Source organism: Corvus brachyrhynchos, unplaced genomic scaffold, assembly GCF_000691975.1.
Source record: "Corvus brachyrhynchos isolate BGI_N302 unplaced genomic scaffold, ASM69197v1 scaffold21, whole genome shotgun sequence".
Taxonomy (NCBI): Eukaryota; Metazoa; Chordata; class Aves; order Passeriformes; family Corvidae; genus Corvus; species Corvus brachyrhynchos.
In genome coordinates this window covers 1225252-1240803 of record NW_008236924.1, presented here as the reverse complement: position 1 = coordinate 1240803, position 15552 = coordinate 1225252, and the positions used below count along the sequence as shown (strand labels likewise).

The 15552-nt window shown below is 54.5% G+C and overlaps 2 protein-coding genes across 2 annotated transcripts in view; one reads left to right on the top strand and one right to left on the bottom strand.

Moving 5' to 3' along the window:
• FAT2 (FAT atypical cadherin 2) overlaps positions 1-6468 on the top strand; it is a 57364-nt gene extending 50896 nt beyond the window's left edge. Inside the window, 4 exon segments of the mRNA XM_008628928.2 lie at positions 1661-1814; positions 3492-4084; positions 4877-4984; positions 4987-6468. Of these exon segments, the coding sequence (XP_008627150.1) occupies positions 1661-1814; positions 3492-4084; positions 4877-4984; positions 4987-5393 (1262 nt within the window). The 3' untranslated portion in view covers positions 5394-6468.
• Positions 6469-10253: 3785 nt separating this feature from the next.
• LOC103611413 (proton-coupled amino acid transporter 1) overlaps positions 10254-15552 on the bottom strand; it is a 17312-nt gene continuing 12013 nt past the window's right edge. The window contains exons 9-10 of the mRNA XM_008628927.2: positions 13500-13669; positions 10254-10721 (exon numbers count right to left, since the gene is read on the bottom strand). Of these exons, the coding sequence (XP_008627149.1) occupies positions 10453-10721; positions 13500-13669 (439 nt within the window). The 3' untranslated portion in view covers positions 10254-10452. The remainder of the gene's footprint in view (positions 10722-13499; positions 13670-15552) is intronic.

Sequence of the window (15552 nt, the reverse complement as noted above, 5' to 3'; positions counted from 1 at the left end):
GCAGAAGCTGCTCCTGCAGCTCTGTGCTCTTTGGGGCCCTTGCCAAAGCACACCCTGCCCAGCGAGCAAGTGAGGACAGGGGAGGCACCACCTTCTCCTGCCTGCCGTGCCCGCTGCCTCTGGGAACAAGATTCCCAGCCCTGTCGACTCAGCAGCTGCCTGGTTCAGGTGAACTTGTTTGACACCAGATGTAAATGTACAGAACAGTTAAGTCTGGCTGGCACTCACAGCTCAGCCTTCAGACCTTCTGCAGAGAAAACCTCTCTGGCTGGGCTGGAAGGGGCTCAAAGCCCATGAGGGGAAAACACATCTCTGCAAGGCATCCCCTGCTTTGAGAATACAGTGGGAGGGGGAGGTGAAAAATCACTCCCTCAGTAATAACCTAATGATCATCCAATGCCCTTCCCATAGTTTCCTTCCAAGATGAACAATTTCTCCTGCAAATGGCCCAACTGACCAGGAAAGAGCTTGTGAGACATGGCCTCAGGCAGGACACTCCTGCAGGGAAGGGATTGCTCAAGGGATGTTTATTTGTGAGGTTATCCTGGTTGCTTGGCTTCCCTGAGTGCCATGGGCTCAGTCCTGGGGACCCTGGGCAGGCAGCACGAGTTTATGCAAAGCTGTGCCCAGGGATCTCAGGCGTGGGATTAGAGCACAGGCAGGGACTCGCCTGTGGGAGTGAGCCCAGGGAACCACGTGGCCGTGTGAGAACTCACCTGTGGGGAGAGAGCCCGGGCCAGCCCAGCACCACCCCAACCACAGCGCTCAGGACCACAAACACCAGTGAGCCCCACATCCAGGACATGTGTTTGGGCACACACAGCCCTCTGGGCAATGTCCAGCACCTGCTGCACCGGTGTCAGCACGTCCCTCTGGTACAGCCACTGACACACATGTGGGAACAGGCCCACCGTTGTTTGCCCCATGCTCTACAGCAGGGTTCAGCTTGTGGGTGAGTAGCAAAGACTTTTCAAGTGTGCTGCAAGGTGGAAACTCTGGATTTCCTGCATGACAGCACCAGCCAGGTGACGAGCAGGAGCTCAGCACAGCCAGGGACATTCCCATGCTTAGGGCTACACTAAACAGCAGCCAAAAGCACAAACAGCCGGAGCCCCCTCCGAGTCCCTGGCTGTGCTGCGTTTCTCTCTGGCTGTGAGCAGACATCTCCTGTAAGCAGGAGAAACTCAGCATGTTGAGACAGGCACTTCATACCACGAGAACTCGCAGGACCAAAGACTCCTGAGAACAACAAATTACAGGGGATTGCACTTAGCAGAGTCAGAAACGGTGAATCAGCCAGCAAAGTTCCCTTTCTTTTATCCCAGATTTGTCCCTCAGCTTCTCCATGCAATAAAGCTGTGCCCTGACTGCATCTCTGGTCTGTGTCAGGAGAGGACAGGCTTGACTTGTTGCTCAAACAGCTCCCTAGTGCCACTGCATTGCCCCAGAGTGGCCACCCAACCTCCAGCAACTACACCAGGTCCTGTAAAACACCCACCAGGCCTCCAGGGATGGTCTGGGTGCCCCACAGCACCTGTTGCAGCAGCAAATACCTGCGCCTGGGTAGCTGTGTTGAGCCCTCTGTGGGGGCACCAGGCACTGCTCCTCCCTGTTCCTGCCCGTTTTTCCACACAGATATGTTCACTCTCACCCTCTCCAGGTTACACCTGCATCTGCCCCGGGCTGTTCTCTGGTGAGCACTGTGAGCTTGGGGACAGTCCCTGCGAGTCCAAGCCCTGCCTGCACGGGGGGACCTGCACCGTCTCAGCCACCGGCTACTCCTGCCACTGCCCTGACTGGTACCTGGGCGAAAGGTAAGGCCTGGGGGGGCTTTGGGACAGGTGGCATCCCATGATGGGCTGCAAACATGAGCATTGCACATTTCTGGAGCTCGCCAGATCCACGCACTCTGGGATTAATTGCAAACAGCGGGTACCTGAGCATTGCAGCTGGGAGGTGTAAGGGCAGAGCTGAGCGGAACGGGACACAAATAACTCTGCCATCGTGTGGCCATTGCCCCTCTGTGCCCATCTCCTCTGAGCAGGAGGGAAAACAGAAAAATCTCCTCTGCTTAACAGCTGCTTTGGTGCCTGCAGGTGCTGTGGGGTAGTTCAGTGCCTCTCCTTGCTGGGGGAGAGTCTCTCCCCGCACGCTGCTGCTCCCCATGACGGGAGCTGAGTTCAGCAGTAATGGGAACACCTTGGCTGTGGTGGGGGCAGCTCAGCTGTGGCGGGGGGCCTGGCAGCAGGGTACAGGCAGACACTGCACTGGGTGGCAGGAGGGTGCTCTGAGGTTGGGGGAAGCTGCCTGTAAGGTGCCCCCTGCTTCAATAGCCTGAACACCCATCCTGCAGGTGCTAAAGGCACCTTTTCTATCCAGGACCAGCTCTACAGAGCTCATGTAAAGGAAATCTCTGTCCCAGCTCACAGCTGTGATTCATCCAATTCAACCAATTCAAATCTCAGCTCAAGGCAATGGGCATTACCACCCCACCCAGCAGCCCCTCCAAGACCCCCACCCTGCCTCCAGCCCGGCCTGGTCAGAGATTTCCAGTGCAGGCTCCAACAGCATCACACCCAGTTCGTCTTTCTGCCTTGCCCATTTAGCCAGGATGAGCACTGGTCCTGTGGATCAAGGCAAAGACAGAAATTATCCGTGCAGCTCTTGGAATAAAAGCCTATAGCTGAGCATTAGGTGGCAGTGTAATACCTGAAATCAGCCGGAGCCTGTGGGTGCACATCGCACGCACCAGCTCACACATCCTAAATCACTGACTACAACAAGAGCAGTGCAAACCTCACAGAGTTTGTTCAGTAATAAGAACAAAAAAGGAAGGAAAGCCAATAAAGCCTTGTATGTTCCCCCTAGCATGGGGAGGTCATTGCTGTTGGAAGGTCCACTGTACTGTTGGCAAATATTTAGGTTGTGTGGGCTGGAGCAGGACAGAGAATCAGAAATTCCATCTTGGTTCTGCAGATGGTCCATAAAATACCAAAAGTCCTCTCCAACAAGGATGTCCACTCACCACCTCACAGGGTAGTCTTTCCCCCAAATATTTGCAGCAACCTGCAGACATCCACCGACCATCCAGAGGCTCCACAGAGCTTGAAGGACGTGGGAGACTTCTTAAGAGGTTAACACACCTTAGACTGACCCTGGGCTCCCTGATTTAACAGGATGAGAGCATCTCTCTATGCAGTGTTAGCCCTGGAACTACAAACACCCCTCTGAGGCAGGAAGCCCCCCATTTTAATTTGGGCACATGACTGAAAAATAGGACCGCCCTGTAAAACATGGTCTCTTGAAAAGCATCGTTTTATACTCAAAGATCCTCTGCCAGGATAAGCAGGGAGCAAGAATCCAGCGAGGGAGGAAGAGCAGACCAGGATAGAGCATCCTTGGGTGGTGTAAGCCAGAGCCCTGAACAAGATGAGGCAGTTTTGGTGCATCCCAGACTGATGGTGGTTATGTCCATCCCTTTCTCCCCACAGGTGTGAGAAGCTGGCAGAGGAGTGCCAAGACAACCCATGCCACAACGCCGGGCGCTGCGTGAGCAGCCAGGGCTCCATCCACTGCATCTGCCCGTCAGATTACCAGGGGGACTACTGCACCCAGCCCATCATCACCCCCGCCATCGTGCCCACGCAGTGGGCGCTGGGTCCTGAGGAGATCGCGGAGATCGCGGCCGGCGTGCTGGGGGCGGCCATCCTGGCCGTGGCCTTCGTGCTCATCCGCAAGCGCTGCCGCCACCGCGCCAAGGCGCACAAGCCAGTGGCCCGCGAGGACCCCGACCTGCTGTCCAAGAGTGAGTTCTCCAAGAGCGTGGGTGTGGGCACCCAGGGCGTGCCCCCCATCGAGCTCAACATCCTCAGCGACGCGGCGCACAACAACCTGGACCGGGCCACGCCGGAGCAGCGCAAGGCCACCGGCACCCCGGAATTCGTCACCTTCAACTCGGCCAACGCCCCGAAGCACCGGGGCACCATCGTGTGCAGCGTGGCCCCCAACCTGCCCCCCGCTGCACCCCCGTCCAACTCTGACAACGAGTCCTTCATCAAGTGCACCTGGGCTAGGGAGGAGATGGGTCAGTAGCCACAGCTTTTTCTTGCTCTTACACATCCCTCTTCCCCTTGGGAAGTGGATCTGAGGTTTGGAAATGTGAGGGAGAAATGGTGTTGGCTGAAGCCAAACTAAGCAGGGGCAAATACTGCCTGAGCCCTGCTGTAGGGCCTTCATTGGCTCTTTCTTCCCTGTCCACCAGTACATTCCAGTTTTCTGCTTTAACCTGCTCGGTCTCATACACAGTCAGCAGGGAAACCATTAATGCATAGCAGGCTGTGATCCTGGGTAAAACCCCCTGAAAAAAAGAGAAAAATTGAAGGAAAAACTTAAGATCCTAAAAGTCAGTGGGAGTTTAAGTGAAGACATTTGCATCAGTGCTCCTGGGCAAAGGGATCATCACATTCTCGGGGAAACACCTTGAATGGCTCTGGACAGCAGGGTTTACTCCATGCAGGAGTTCCTCACAAGAGTAACTGCAGGGAAAGGGAGAGATCCAGGGGATCACTGGATCACTGCCCCAATCCCTTCATAGCGTGAGTTTCTTGCATCCAGACAGCATGATGAAGTGTGTCTTTTGGGTGCTCAAGTAGTGGATACCTGTAGGCTGGTGGAAACATTGCCTCAGCACAACCAGGGGTGATCTCAGGTCCCTGCAATTCCCAAAGTAGCAACTACACCTCCCCTGTCCCCATGTCTCCTCCCCAGTCTGCCACATCTCCTACAGGCTCAGAGCCTACAGAAGGAATTAGCAGGAGGGCAAGAGAGAGGCAACAACCGCTAGAGCTGCAGCTAACACGACTCTCTTTTGTTCCAGTCTATCCAGCAGAAACGACCTACTGGCCCCCCCGGTACCTGTCATCAGATGTCCAGGAATATTCCCACTACGAGATCATTCAAGGCCCCCCTGCCCCCTCCTCTCACCCTCCCCTCCCCCGGCAGACACGGAGCCGGTCGCTCTCTACGGGGGCTTCCCCTTCCCGCTGGACCAGAGCAACAAGCGAGCCCCCATCCCACCCCGCTACAGCAACCAGAACCTGGAGGACTTCCTGCCGCTGGGTCCCGTGGACATGGGAGCATCCCAGTGCCAGAACGAGTACACGGCCATCAGCTACTACCCAGCGCAGCTGGTGCAGGGCGAGGGGGTCCCGTACCAGCCCGAGCCGGGCTACAAGAGGGTCAGCATGCGCCTGAGCGTGGCCCAGCCCTCCTACGCCGACTGCGAGCTGGGCCACCAGCCCAGCATTCGAGCCCAGCCCCTGCCACCACCCAACTACGAGGGCTCCGACATGGTGGAGAGTGACTACGGGAGCTGCGAGGAGGTGATGTTCTAACAGGGCTCGCTCATGGGATGAGGAGAGAAGCACATCTCCACGCAGAACAGAGTGCAGGGGGCTGGCACACGCTGCTGAAGGGAGGTCTGTGTGTGCCCCCCACAGCTTGCAGCATCTCCCCCTGCAAGGCTGGGTTGTAATTTTGGCTGGATCTTTCCCCTCGCTGCCCTCCATGGTGCTCCTGGCTGCAAATGGAGGGGAAATGCTCCAGCCACTGCTGGGACACGGAGGATGCTCCTGGGATGACAATGACTAACCTGCCTCCTCACCAAGGGGACTGCCTCCAACACCATGCAGGACCACCTCCTCCCACCCCAGGCTTCCTGGCTGCAGGGAGGATAAGGAGGAGGAGGGCAAGCACTGCAGGTATGGCAGCAGTCGTGGTGGAGAAAGGTGTGAAAGGACTAGCAATGCACAGCCTGGCAGTGCCCCATGTGGAGTAGCAGAGGCTCCCTGCTCCCAGCTCTGGCTCCAAGGGCTTGCATCAAGCCAACAGTTTGCTCGTGGAATGGATCAGCTGGTGCAAACCCTCTTCATGTCTGCTCCCTGGCACTGGGAGAGAGAAGAGGGAATGCAGCTGGTCCCATCAGCACATCCCTCACTGGCTAACAGAAGTCCAAGGGGAAAAAAAAAAAAAAAAAAAAAAAAAAAAAGAGTCCATTTCTGTAGAAAAACCAAGCAACAAGGTCTGTCACAGCAGGAACCACCCACAGACTCAAACCAGGCTTCCCAGTCGGGCTGTGCTCACACGAGAAAGGGGGACCCTGCCCCGAGGACTGTGTGCACAGCCTTGTCCCCATGGCTGTCATGGTCCCACGCTGAATGCAGCTGTACATGGTCCTGCCAGCAGCAGGGACTCCGTGCTGTGTCCCAGAAAGTCTGGCCAGCACTGCCTGAAATCTCTGCCCAGAGAGGGGCACCGAGGCTACTGAGCGTGGGTTTGCCTGTTTGTCCTTGTGCTTGGGAATGTATCGTTTCTTCGTGAGAGGTTTTCTTTGGTTGGTTGTTTGATGTAACTTTTTTTGTTGTTGTCGAATTTTTGGAAAGTATTAAAAGAGTTTGGATTTTTTTACTATTATGGTTTTATTCAGTTATCTCAGGGATTCTCTTGTAAATAAATAGGACATCCTTGCCTAGCTCCAGCCAGGGGAAAACCAGCTTATTTTGGACACCAGAACCTTTCAGGGAAGTACCAGGACAGCAAGTTAAATACATTTTTGAGGATAGTGTAAGGGCCAGAGGGACAAGGCAGACAGACCCACAGTACCTTGTCCTGCTTTGGGAAACCATGAGCCTCCTCTATCTCTTAGTTCAGGATTAAAGGGCTTGAAAGGACCCAAACTGAAGCCCTGCTTTGATTTGCATCCCCAACAAACAGCACCTGTTTTACCTCCCAAAGCTCTCGTGCATTTCCACGACATTTTTTTTACCAGCTCTGCTCAGCAGAAATCAGTCCCTGCCTGGATTGGAACTATTTTATCTAGTTGGTTTTATTCTGCTTGGTAAATCCCTCTGAACATCATCCTAAAAGAGCACAATTCCTGCACTTTTTTTTGAGAACACTTTATTTTGAGGTGTCTCAGCAACAGTCTGTGACACTGGGAGAGAGAAGAGGAAACTAAGAGTGCCACTATTGCCCATAAGGAAACGCAAATTGTTCCCCCCAGCAGCAGAAGCAGCACAAATAAGAGTGATATTTTCCTCCAGATTTTTTAACTCCCCAGAGTTGCTTTGGCCAGTGGTCACAGCACGGGGTAAAAGCAACTGAGATGATGCTCCACCAAGTGACACCTGGGAAGGAGCAGCCTCAGCAAAGCCATTTCATGGGATGGGGACAGCCCTGCAGTGCTCAACCCTACAAAAGGATGGCTGTGGATCCCACCATGGTGACTCTCCATACTCAGAAAGACCCTGAAGCACCAGGAGCTGCCTGTGCTCAGCCGTCCCTCCTGCCCTGTCATTCAGGTGACCTCAGATCCAGTCCCCATCAGCCTGCAAAAGCCTCCTAGTTTAACAAAAAAATTATGCCAGAGTTTCTAAAGATGAACTTTTTATAGCACTGGTTTCCCCAACAGCCCTGTAATGACACACTGCAATGGCATGAATTATTCAGCAGAGAGGATAAGCGAGCTGCAGCAGTGCTGGCAGAGTCTCCTAGTGCGGAATGACTTTTGCTCCTTTGATCTCTTGGGCGGATCAGCAGCAGCTCAGCATCCCCCATCTTTTTTTCACATGCCAGGCTCTTCTTTCAGCTGCAGCCCCACTTTTGGCATAAATAGGGAGATGAGAAACCAAGGCACAGCTTTGGTGGGGTAGAGAAAAGCCCAGCCCTACAAGCCCATAAGCTCTGCCCACAACCTACTTGCATAAATGAGGTCGGAAGAAAAATTAACTTTTCCGAGCAGCAAAGCTGGAACACTTTTATTTGAAACCCTCACTAGGAGGAAAAATCGTGTGTGCTGTGTGGGTGGGGGTGGGAACAGCACAGGGTGGGATCCTGGCTGCCTGCTGGGCTCCACATCTCCTGCTCTCACTTCTTTTGGAAGAGAAACCCACACTTCACACCCCAAAGCCTTTACACATAAAAAATAGATCATATTTATTGATTAAAGTAAGATACATGATTCAGGTGCAGTAGCAGCCCTCCCACTGGGCAGCACCCGTGCTGTTCACTGACAATATCCATAGGCACAAGACATGGACGTGACCATCGCTATATTTACACAGACAAGTTTCTTGGTTACTGAGCAGCCTACAATATACAAGTGTCAAGTTTTCGTGTCCATCGGGTCCTGCACCAGCTCCCCCTGGCTCAGCAGAGGCCCCACACCATGTGTGCCACCAGCACCCCATCTTCAAACACCCCTGCTCACCCCAACAAAAGGGAAGAGCTGCAAAACCCATTTAATGCTTCTGTGATATCCCAGTCCCCTTGGAAACTAGGTCTTCACTGCTGCTTGCAAAGTGAGTTTGGATGCCAAGAGCCTGATCAGCAAACCCACTGATGCCCAGTGCCAGGCTGGGGACATGCCTTGGCACACAGCTGTCCCTAAAATGTGGCCAGCTTTCTTGGAGTGCACTACTAGCAGGGCAACAGGAAGCATCAGACATCCCTTGCTCGTCACAGCACTCGCTCCTCTGCTGAGGGTGAAATTCTGACTCAAACCCAACCCCAAGGGCCACGCTGGGGTCAGTACACAGAGATGGACCCGAATATTGCACTTCTCCCACCTGTGTCATGCCCTGGAGCCCCTTCCCAGCCCTGGGTGCTTCCTCTCTATCCCCATGGTGCCCTCCAGAGGGAGGATTTGAGTTAAAGCTTTGCTCTGCTCCTGACCAAGCAATGCTGGTCATGCCAAAACCTTCCCCAGCACAGCCTTGGAGGAGATGAGGTGAACCCCAAGAGATGCAGGGAGCAGGTGAGGGGCTGGAAAGGGGCAGTGACGTGACACAGACCCACCCCACACCTGGCCACGTACCAGCACGGGGCACCCAGAACTGCCAGCAAAGTGGACACAGTGCAGACACAAGCACCACCGAGGGAGAGCCAGGCTGCAGAGACACTGCTCCACACAGCCCTCTCCTCCCAGAGCCCCATCAAACACCAAAAATAACCACAAACCTCTGCCTCCACCAAAGACGGGAACGCAGCCCACTGGTGCTGTACTCACCCTCCTTTCCTACCACCAGCAGCCTTTGCCCACCCCCAGGGAGACACGGCTGCAGTGGGATGAGGGATGAAGGCTCTCCACAGAGAGATGGCATTTGGGAGATGCTGTGTCAGTAGGCAGGAGTTCGGCCTATCCTGTGGAGGATGCATTTGCTCCCTTGTCTTAAAAAAAGTAGAAATCCAGCAGAAAGGCAAGGAAATTCTCTAGAGAGGAAGCTGGGTTCTCAGAGGAAGGAAAGCAGTAGTGCCGTGGGACTGTCCCCACCAGGCATGCACCAGCCACGACAAAAGAAGCAACAGGAGCACAGGGAGAAGTGCTAGGGAGCTGCATCCTACAGGAGGAGAGGAGCTGGGTGGAGGCAGAGGATGCAGAGGAAGTGGAACCAGGAGAGAAAGGGTTAAATAAAGAAATATCATGGAGTTTTTGTGTGTGATTTGACATTCAGTATCGGCCTGCAGACGCAGGCGGAGCGTGCCGGGGCCAGCTCAGGCACTGTAAACAAGGTGATGTATTCTTGTGGCGCGTGGGCAGCTTGTGGTGACCGCAGGGGACACCCTGTCCCACCCAAAGGGGACCAGCTCAGCCCCTCCTTATGGCAGAGCCTGCTTGCTCCCCAAACGCCTGGGGTTCCATAAAGCTTCTGAAAGCCAAGCACTGAGTTGTGCACTGGATGGGGATAAATGAGTGTCACTACTGAAAGCGTGGGCCAGGGCTCAGCAAACCCTCGCAGGCCAGGGAGGTGCCGTGCCCAGTGCCCAGCTCCAGGGCCTGCTCAGACTTCCTGCTCAAGGTAGCTGGAAACAGAGCTGGAGCACTGCAGGAGCCAATGCTCATGGCTGGGGATCCAGAGCTGTGGGCCCTGGGATGCTCCTCACCTCAGGCTCTGCCCACCCTCCCCACAAGGCTGGGGTGAGGAAGCAGCTCCATGCTCTTTAACCTGAGCTGAGGTTTGTCTGTTGCTGTAAAAATAAAGTGCTCAGGGAAAAAAAAAAAAAATCAAACTGGCACAAAAAAGAGTAGTCCCTGTTCCCTGCCCTGACTGAAGGGACAGGGGAAATATGGAAAGGTGGGGATTTAAAAAAATAAAAATAATAAAATAAAATCTACATCCCTGGGATTCCTCACCTCTCAAAGTGACTATTTACAACCACCTGCCCTAAGAGCCCCCAGGGAAGGCACTGCCCCAGCCTGGATCCCACCTTCCAGACACAGCCCAGGGCAGGATTCTGCTGCCGGGCAGCCGTGATAGCAGGCAGCCCCATCCTCTCCCAGACCAAACCCACCACGCCTCCCAAGAGGAGAGGGGAGGGCGTTCCCAGCAGAGCAGTGCCCAGTGTCCGTGCACCCCCAGCTCGGCAGCCGGCGGGGCCGGCGGGGCGGGGGGACTGTCACTGCACCAGGACAGTGGTGGCGTTCACCACGGTGGCCGCGGGTGCCACCAGCTCCACCAGCGCCTCGTAGGTGCCCACCACGAAGCCCACGAAGCCGAAGAGGCTGATGGCGATGTCCTTGGCGATGACGAGGGGGTGCATGCCCTCGGAGTAGTAGGTGGCAATCTCCAGCAGTGGGGGGAAGATGAGAGCCAGGGCGCTGCTGCTGACGGAGCCCACCAGGGAGATGACGAGGTCCAGGCGCGGGATGAGGATGGCCAGCACGCCTGGAGAAGGAACGGACACGACATCAGTGCTGCCACGTCCCAGACTGCAGGACGCTCCTCCCTGTGTCCAAGCAAGCAAAACCCCACCCAGGGATGCCGCTGGCTGAGTCACACCTCTGCCCGCCTCCCTGACAGAAGACAAGGCTGCATGTTTTTCTGGCAGTTCCTCCCGAAGAAGCAATTAAGCTGTTGAATTAACAAGCCTTTTTGTCGCCCTGGGCACCACCAGAGCGAGCTCCAGGGCTGAGCAGGATGGGTGCCGCTGGCTGCCAGCCTTCCCGACCGCCCCTGTGCGAGCCAGCACTCCTGCTCCCCACACCTGGGGAGCCATGAAGCCTCAGAAACCCCATAAAAGCAGGAGACGGGAAGAAAAAGGCATCTCCCCCCAACCCAAATCAATCCGTGTGGTTTGCATGTGTTTAGAGCTGCTCCAGCAGCAGCACGCCCACGGCACAGCCCGAGGGAGAACATTTGTTAGGTGAAAACTGCAGCCAAGGAAAATCCCTTTGGGAGACTCCTGACAGCTTGAGTTTAGCAGTGCAAGCTCCGGGATATTCCTGCTCCCCCTCCTCCTGCACGGCGCCAGGGGAGGATAGAGGGATGTCACCAGAGCTCTGCACAACACAAGAGAACCCTCTGCAAGCAAAGCAGTGCTAAGCTCCAGTGCTTAACCAGTGACCAAGAGAAATAAATTGGTTTATTGCTTTGAAAGCTCTGCTTGGAAACAGGAGACACCTAGAACCACGGCAGGTCCCTCCTCTGTGGAGAAGGGACATCTCAGGGCTCCTTACTGGAGGGATTTGTTCTCTCCCTGGCTATCAGCTACAGGCAAGAGAGGCTGCTGGAGCCTCCCTGAGCCAAAGATCACCCATGGAACTGCAGGAGAAGGAAGGCTTGGGAGACTGACTGTGCCACCACTGCAGCACTGCTGTCATCTGGATAAGCCTAGAGATAAACCATCCCTTCACCAAGGGAAACAGCAACAAAGGTCCTGTGCCAGTTTATCCTGGTGCTCAGCCCTGCACAGAGCCGAAGGAGTGCTCTGCCAGGTACCAGCTGCAAGCAGCATCCCTGCTCCAGCAGCCTGTGTGGAGAGCAGAGCAGCTCCCCTCCAACAGCATCCTCAGCCCACTCCACACTGCTCTTTGGACTCAAAAGTAAACAAAATTATTAACTTCCCTCTAAAATAAGAGATTTGAAGCACCAGCTGCAGTCCTCAGCCTCCGGGGAAACAGTCTGATTTCTGCAGGTATTAATTCAAAGGGTTTTATGTGTGCTGGTTTTGAAGTCTAAGCTTGAAAGACACCCATACACCAGATTGCATCCTCTCTTTGGAGCTAAAGCTCTGGTGGGGGCTTGTTGTGCGGCCACACAGTCATCCAATGAATATTCATGCAACCCCCCTAATTGCTTTTATCCTCAGCAGCAGCCACAGAGATCCCTTACATGGAAGGGTGAGGGGAGGAGGTACAAAGGAACCAGCATCCTTCCCCCAACACCTCTGCTGCCTCCCTACTCCCAAATAGGAGGATACAGCCACTGATGATGCCTAAAGCCATCCCATCTCTCCAAACCTTCACTTCCCTAGCTTGGCACAGCCCAATACCCTCCAGGAGAGGCCCCAACCCCACAAGCAGGCTCCCAGTCCACCTACAGCACCAGGGTGGCCAGAGCACATTGCCCAGCATGGCAGGATTTCATCCCTGCACCCTCTGAGGACATGAAGGCTTCAGGAACTCAGCACAGAGGAGATGGGCCTTGCCCACCTCTGTTAATGCAGCGCTTCTGGCCCATCATTAGTGAGAGCCCAGAAACAGCAGCACCCTGCTCCCAGCCTGCTCCACCACCCCTGAGTGAGCACCATGCTCCTCTCAAACCCAAACCAAAGCCAGCTGGGACACGTGGCCAGGTCCCTGATGCTCAGCTCTGGTGCATCAGCAGCATCAAGCCATGGAGCAAAGCTCCATTTCAGCAGGGGACGCCGGGGAGCTCAGTCAAGCGTCTCAGCTCTGCTGACAACAGCAAGCATTTAGTCCTCAGGAATCAAAGCCAGCCAAAATCAGATACCACCTAATTTGCTCCACACCTTTCCCAAAGGTCCACCAGGCTCGAGCCAGGAGCCTGTTCCACCAGAACCTCACTACAGGCACCACACACCATGAAGGGAAGGGACCCTGTGGGGCTGCTCCAGGCACACCTGCCCTGCACACTCTGCACTGCAGCATGCCAGGGCTCTGGTTCTGGGTCACCTACCCCTGTCAGTTGTCTCCTGCTGTGCTCCATGCTGCAATGAGTGCATGGGCACAGGAACACCCCATCCCTCACGGTCAGTGACTCCTCGGCAGTCGTGTCCCCATCACACAGGCACGAGGAGCCTGGCTGCACACTGCCTACGGAAAACAGCCTCTGCTCTGGGCTGCCCTGGCACTGAACCCTGTGCTGGCTGTTTCATGCAAACCCTGGTGGGACTCAATGTCTCACAGAATTGCCATCAGGAGAATCCCAGGCCTGAGGCTCCATGGGGATCTGCCACTTCTAAACGATGCAGTTTACTACTCCACTGAGAAGACTGGTCCCATACAGAGGGGGCAGAGGACCACGGCTGCTGCTCCTTGGAGGCCACCTTGACCTGCTGGCTTGCATTAGCCAGGCCCAGGGACTGCCAGCTGTGAGGGCTTGAGCAGCAGGGCCAGAGGTGCTGGGGCGAGCGGTGAAGGCTCAGTGGGAAGGAGGTGCCACAGCATTATAGGGAAGTCAGACAAGGTGGTTTGTACTCACAGGTCACACAGACCAGGGCCATCCTGAGGAGCAGGTTGACCAGCCAGCCCCAGCGCTCTGACACCCGGGCCACGAGGGGAGGGATGATGATCTCGGCAGGCACGTAGAACTGCACGGCATAGGTGAAGAAAATCCCAAAGGAGAAGAGCAGCTTGACAGCTTGGTACAGCCTGCAAAAGACAAGGACACAGTGAGACAGGCTCTTGCTCCAGCCCCTGCAACATCAACAGCAGAAAGCAGAAGGAGAATGCTCTGCAAAGACTTCTGTGAGTCAGTGGTCTCCGCTCCTGAGCACTCTCTTAGAAAATCAGGGGTGATGCATTTAATTCACAAAGACCTTTCTTGAGCAAGAGACAGCAAAGACACGTATCAGCTGCAGCCATGATTACACATTCCAGCTACTGCTTGGCTTCTGAGGAGGGGGAAGAGGATGGCATTGCTGGGATAACTCTGGGCTTCCATGCAAAGTGAATATCACAATGTTCCAAAAGCAAAGCAACATGAACAGGCAACTCAGCCTCCTCCATCAAACAAAAAAGACCAGCTATTTTTGGAATGCTGCATAATACATGTTTGGGGGGAAGACAGTTAAAAGAGCAGTTTGGGCTGAGCAGAAGGAAGGCAGAGTGCAGAAGGCTGCAAACAGCACCTCGGGCTCACCCCAAGTCAGATCTCACCATGTCCCAGATCCTGCAGCAATACAGTGTGGCTGCAGGAGAGAGCCAGTCACAGGTGACCACAAGGCACCTCCCAGCCCCACCTCTGCCCTCAGCTTCCCAGCAGCAGAAAAAGCCTCTCCAAAAGAGAAGTAACATCTGGTTACCTCACATATGGTCCTAACCCTTCCCCAACTCAAGACATGCTAACCAAGCAGGAAACGTGGGTCCTGGCCATACCACTTGGGTAAATATGGGGTGAATCCAAGCTGAGGAATGTATCTGGCTCCTGCCTTCCCTCTACCTTTTTTGGGCCTGTGCCCTTCTGTACGCTGTGTCTCAGCATCCATCTGCTACGACAGCCTCAAATCAGAGAAATCCAAGCATTCCCATGCAAGACAACTTTGAACGCTAGTGGCAGATTATGGCAGAATCAAACATTTCCCACAGACAGAGTTAGGGATCACCTAAGTGAATGGAATGTTACACAAGTCTATGGGACCAGACCACATGTATTCAAGGTTGTGGCCAACAGCAGCCTGAAGCCACCTTATCATCTTCAAAAGAGCAGGGTGCTCAGAAGAGGTCCTGCTGCCTCAGGAGGAGAATAATATCCACCTTCAAGAAGGATGAGGGAAGCTACAGGCTAATCAGCCTCACCTCAATCCCCAGAAGAGTATGGGTTAAGTTCTCCTGGCTTCCATTTCCAGGCACATACTGAACAGTAGGGAGTGCCAGCAGGGATTTGCCAAGGGGCAATCATGGAAATATCCTCATCAGTGACCTGGATGAGTTTTCAGTGACCCAGAACACATTCTCAGAAAATTCCAAGCAAGATCAAATTGGAGGAAATGGCTGACACAGCTTGGAGCAACAACATGATGCCATAGGCAAAGCTCAAGTGCAAAAACAAAATCCCATGCATGGGAAGGGGTGGGGCCAGGAGAACAGGACCTGGGGCTCTTGGTGGGCGGCAGACTGAACACGAGCCAGTGGCAGGACCCTGCAGTGACTAAGGTCAATCACAAATCAGGCTCTTAGCAAAAGCATAGCCAGGAGGTTAAGGATAGGGATTATGGGATTACTTTCTTGTTTAGGGCTTGTGCATCTTGAGTATTGTGTCCAGTACTGATACTCCCACGACAGGACACTGACCTATGTGATGGGTTAGCAAAGCATAGTCTCGGAAGTGATGTCCTTGCAAAGGGGTGCTTACAGCTTCCTCTGTGACCTGACAGAACCTATCAGCTGGCCAGTTTGAATATGGACAATTCATTGAGCCACTTAAAATTGTGACCACCTCTGTGGTCCACACTTAAGAATAGACAAACCCCGGGCAGAGGCTCTGTCTCGTTTCCAGCGCTGGCACAGGCGGCTGCGGGTCCCCGTGTGGGGGT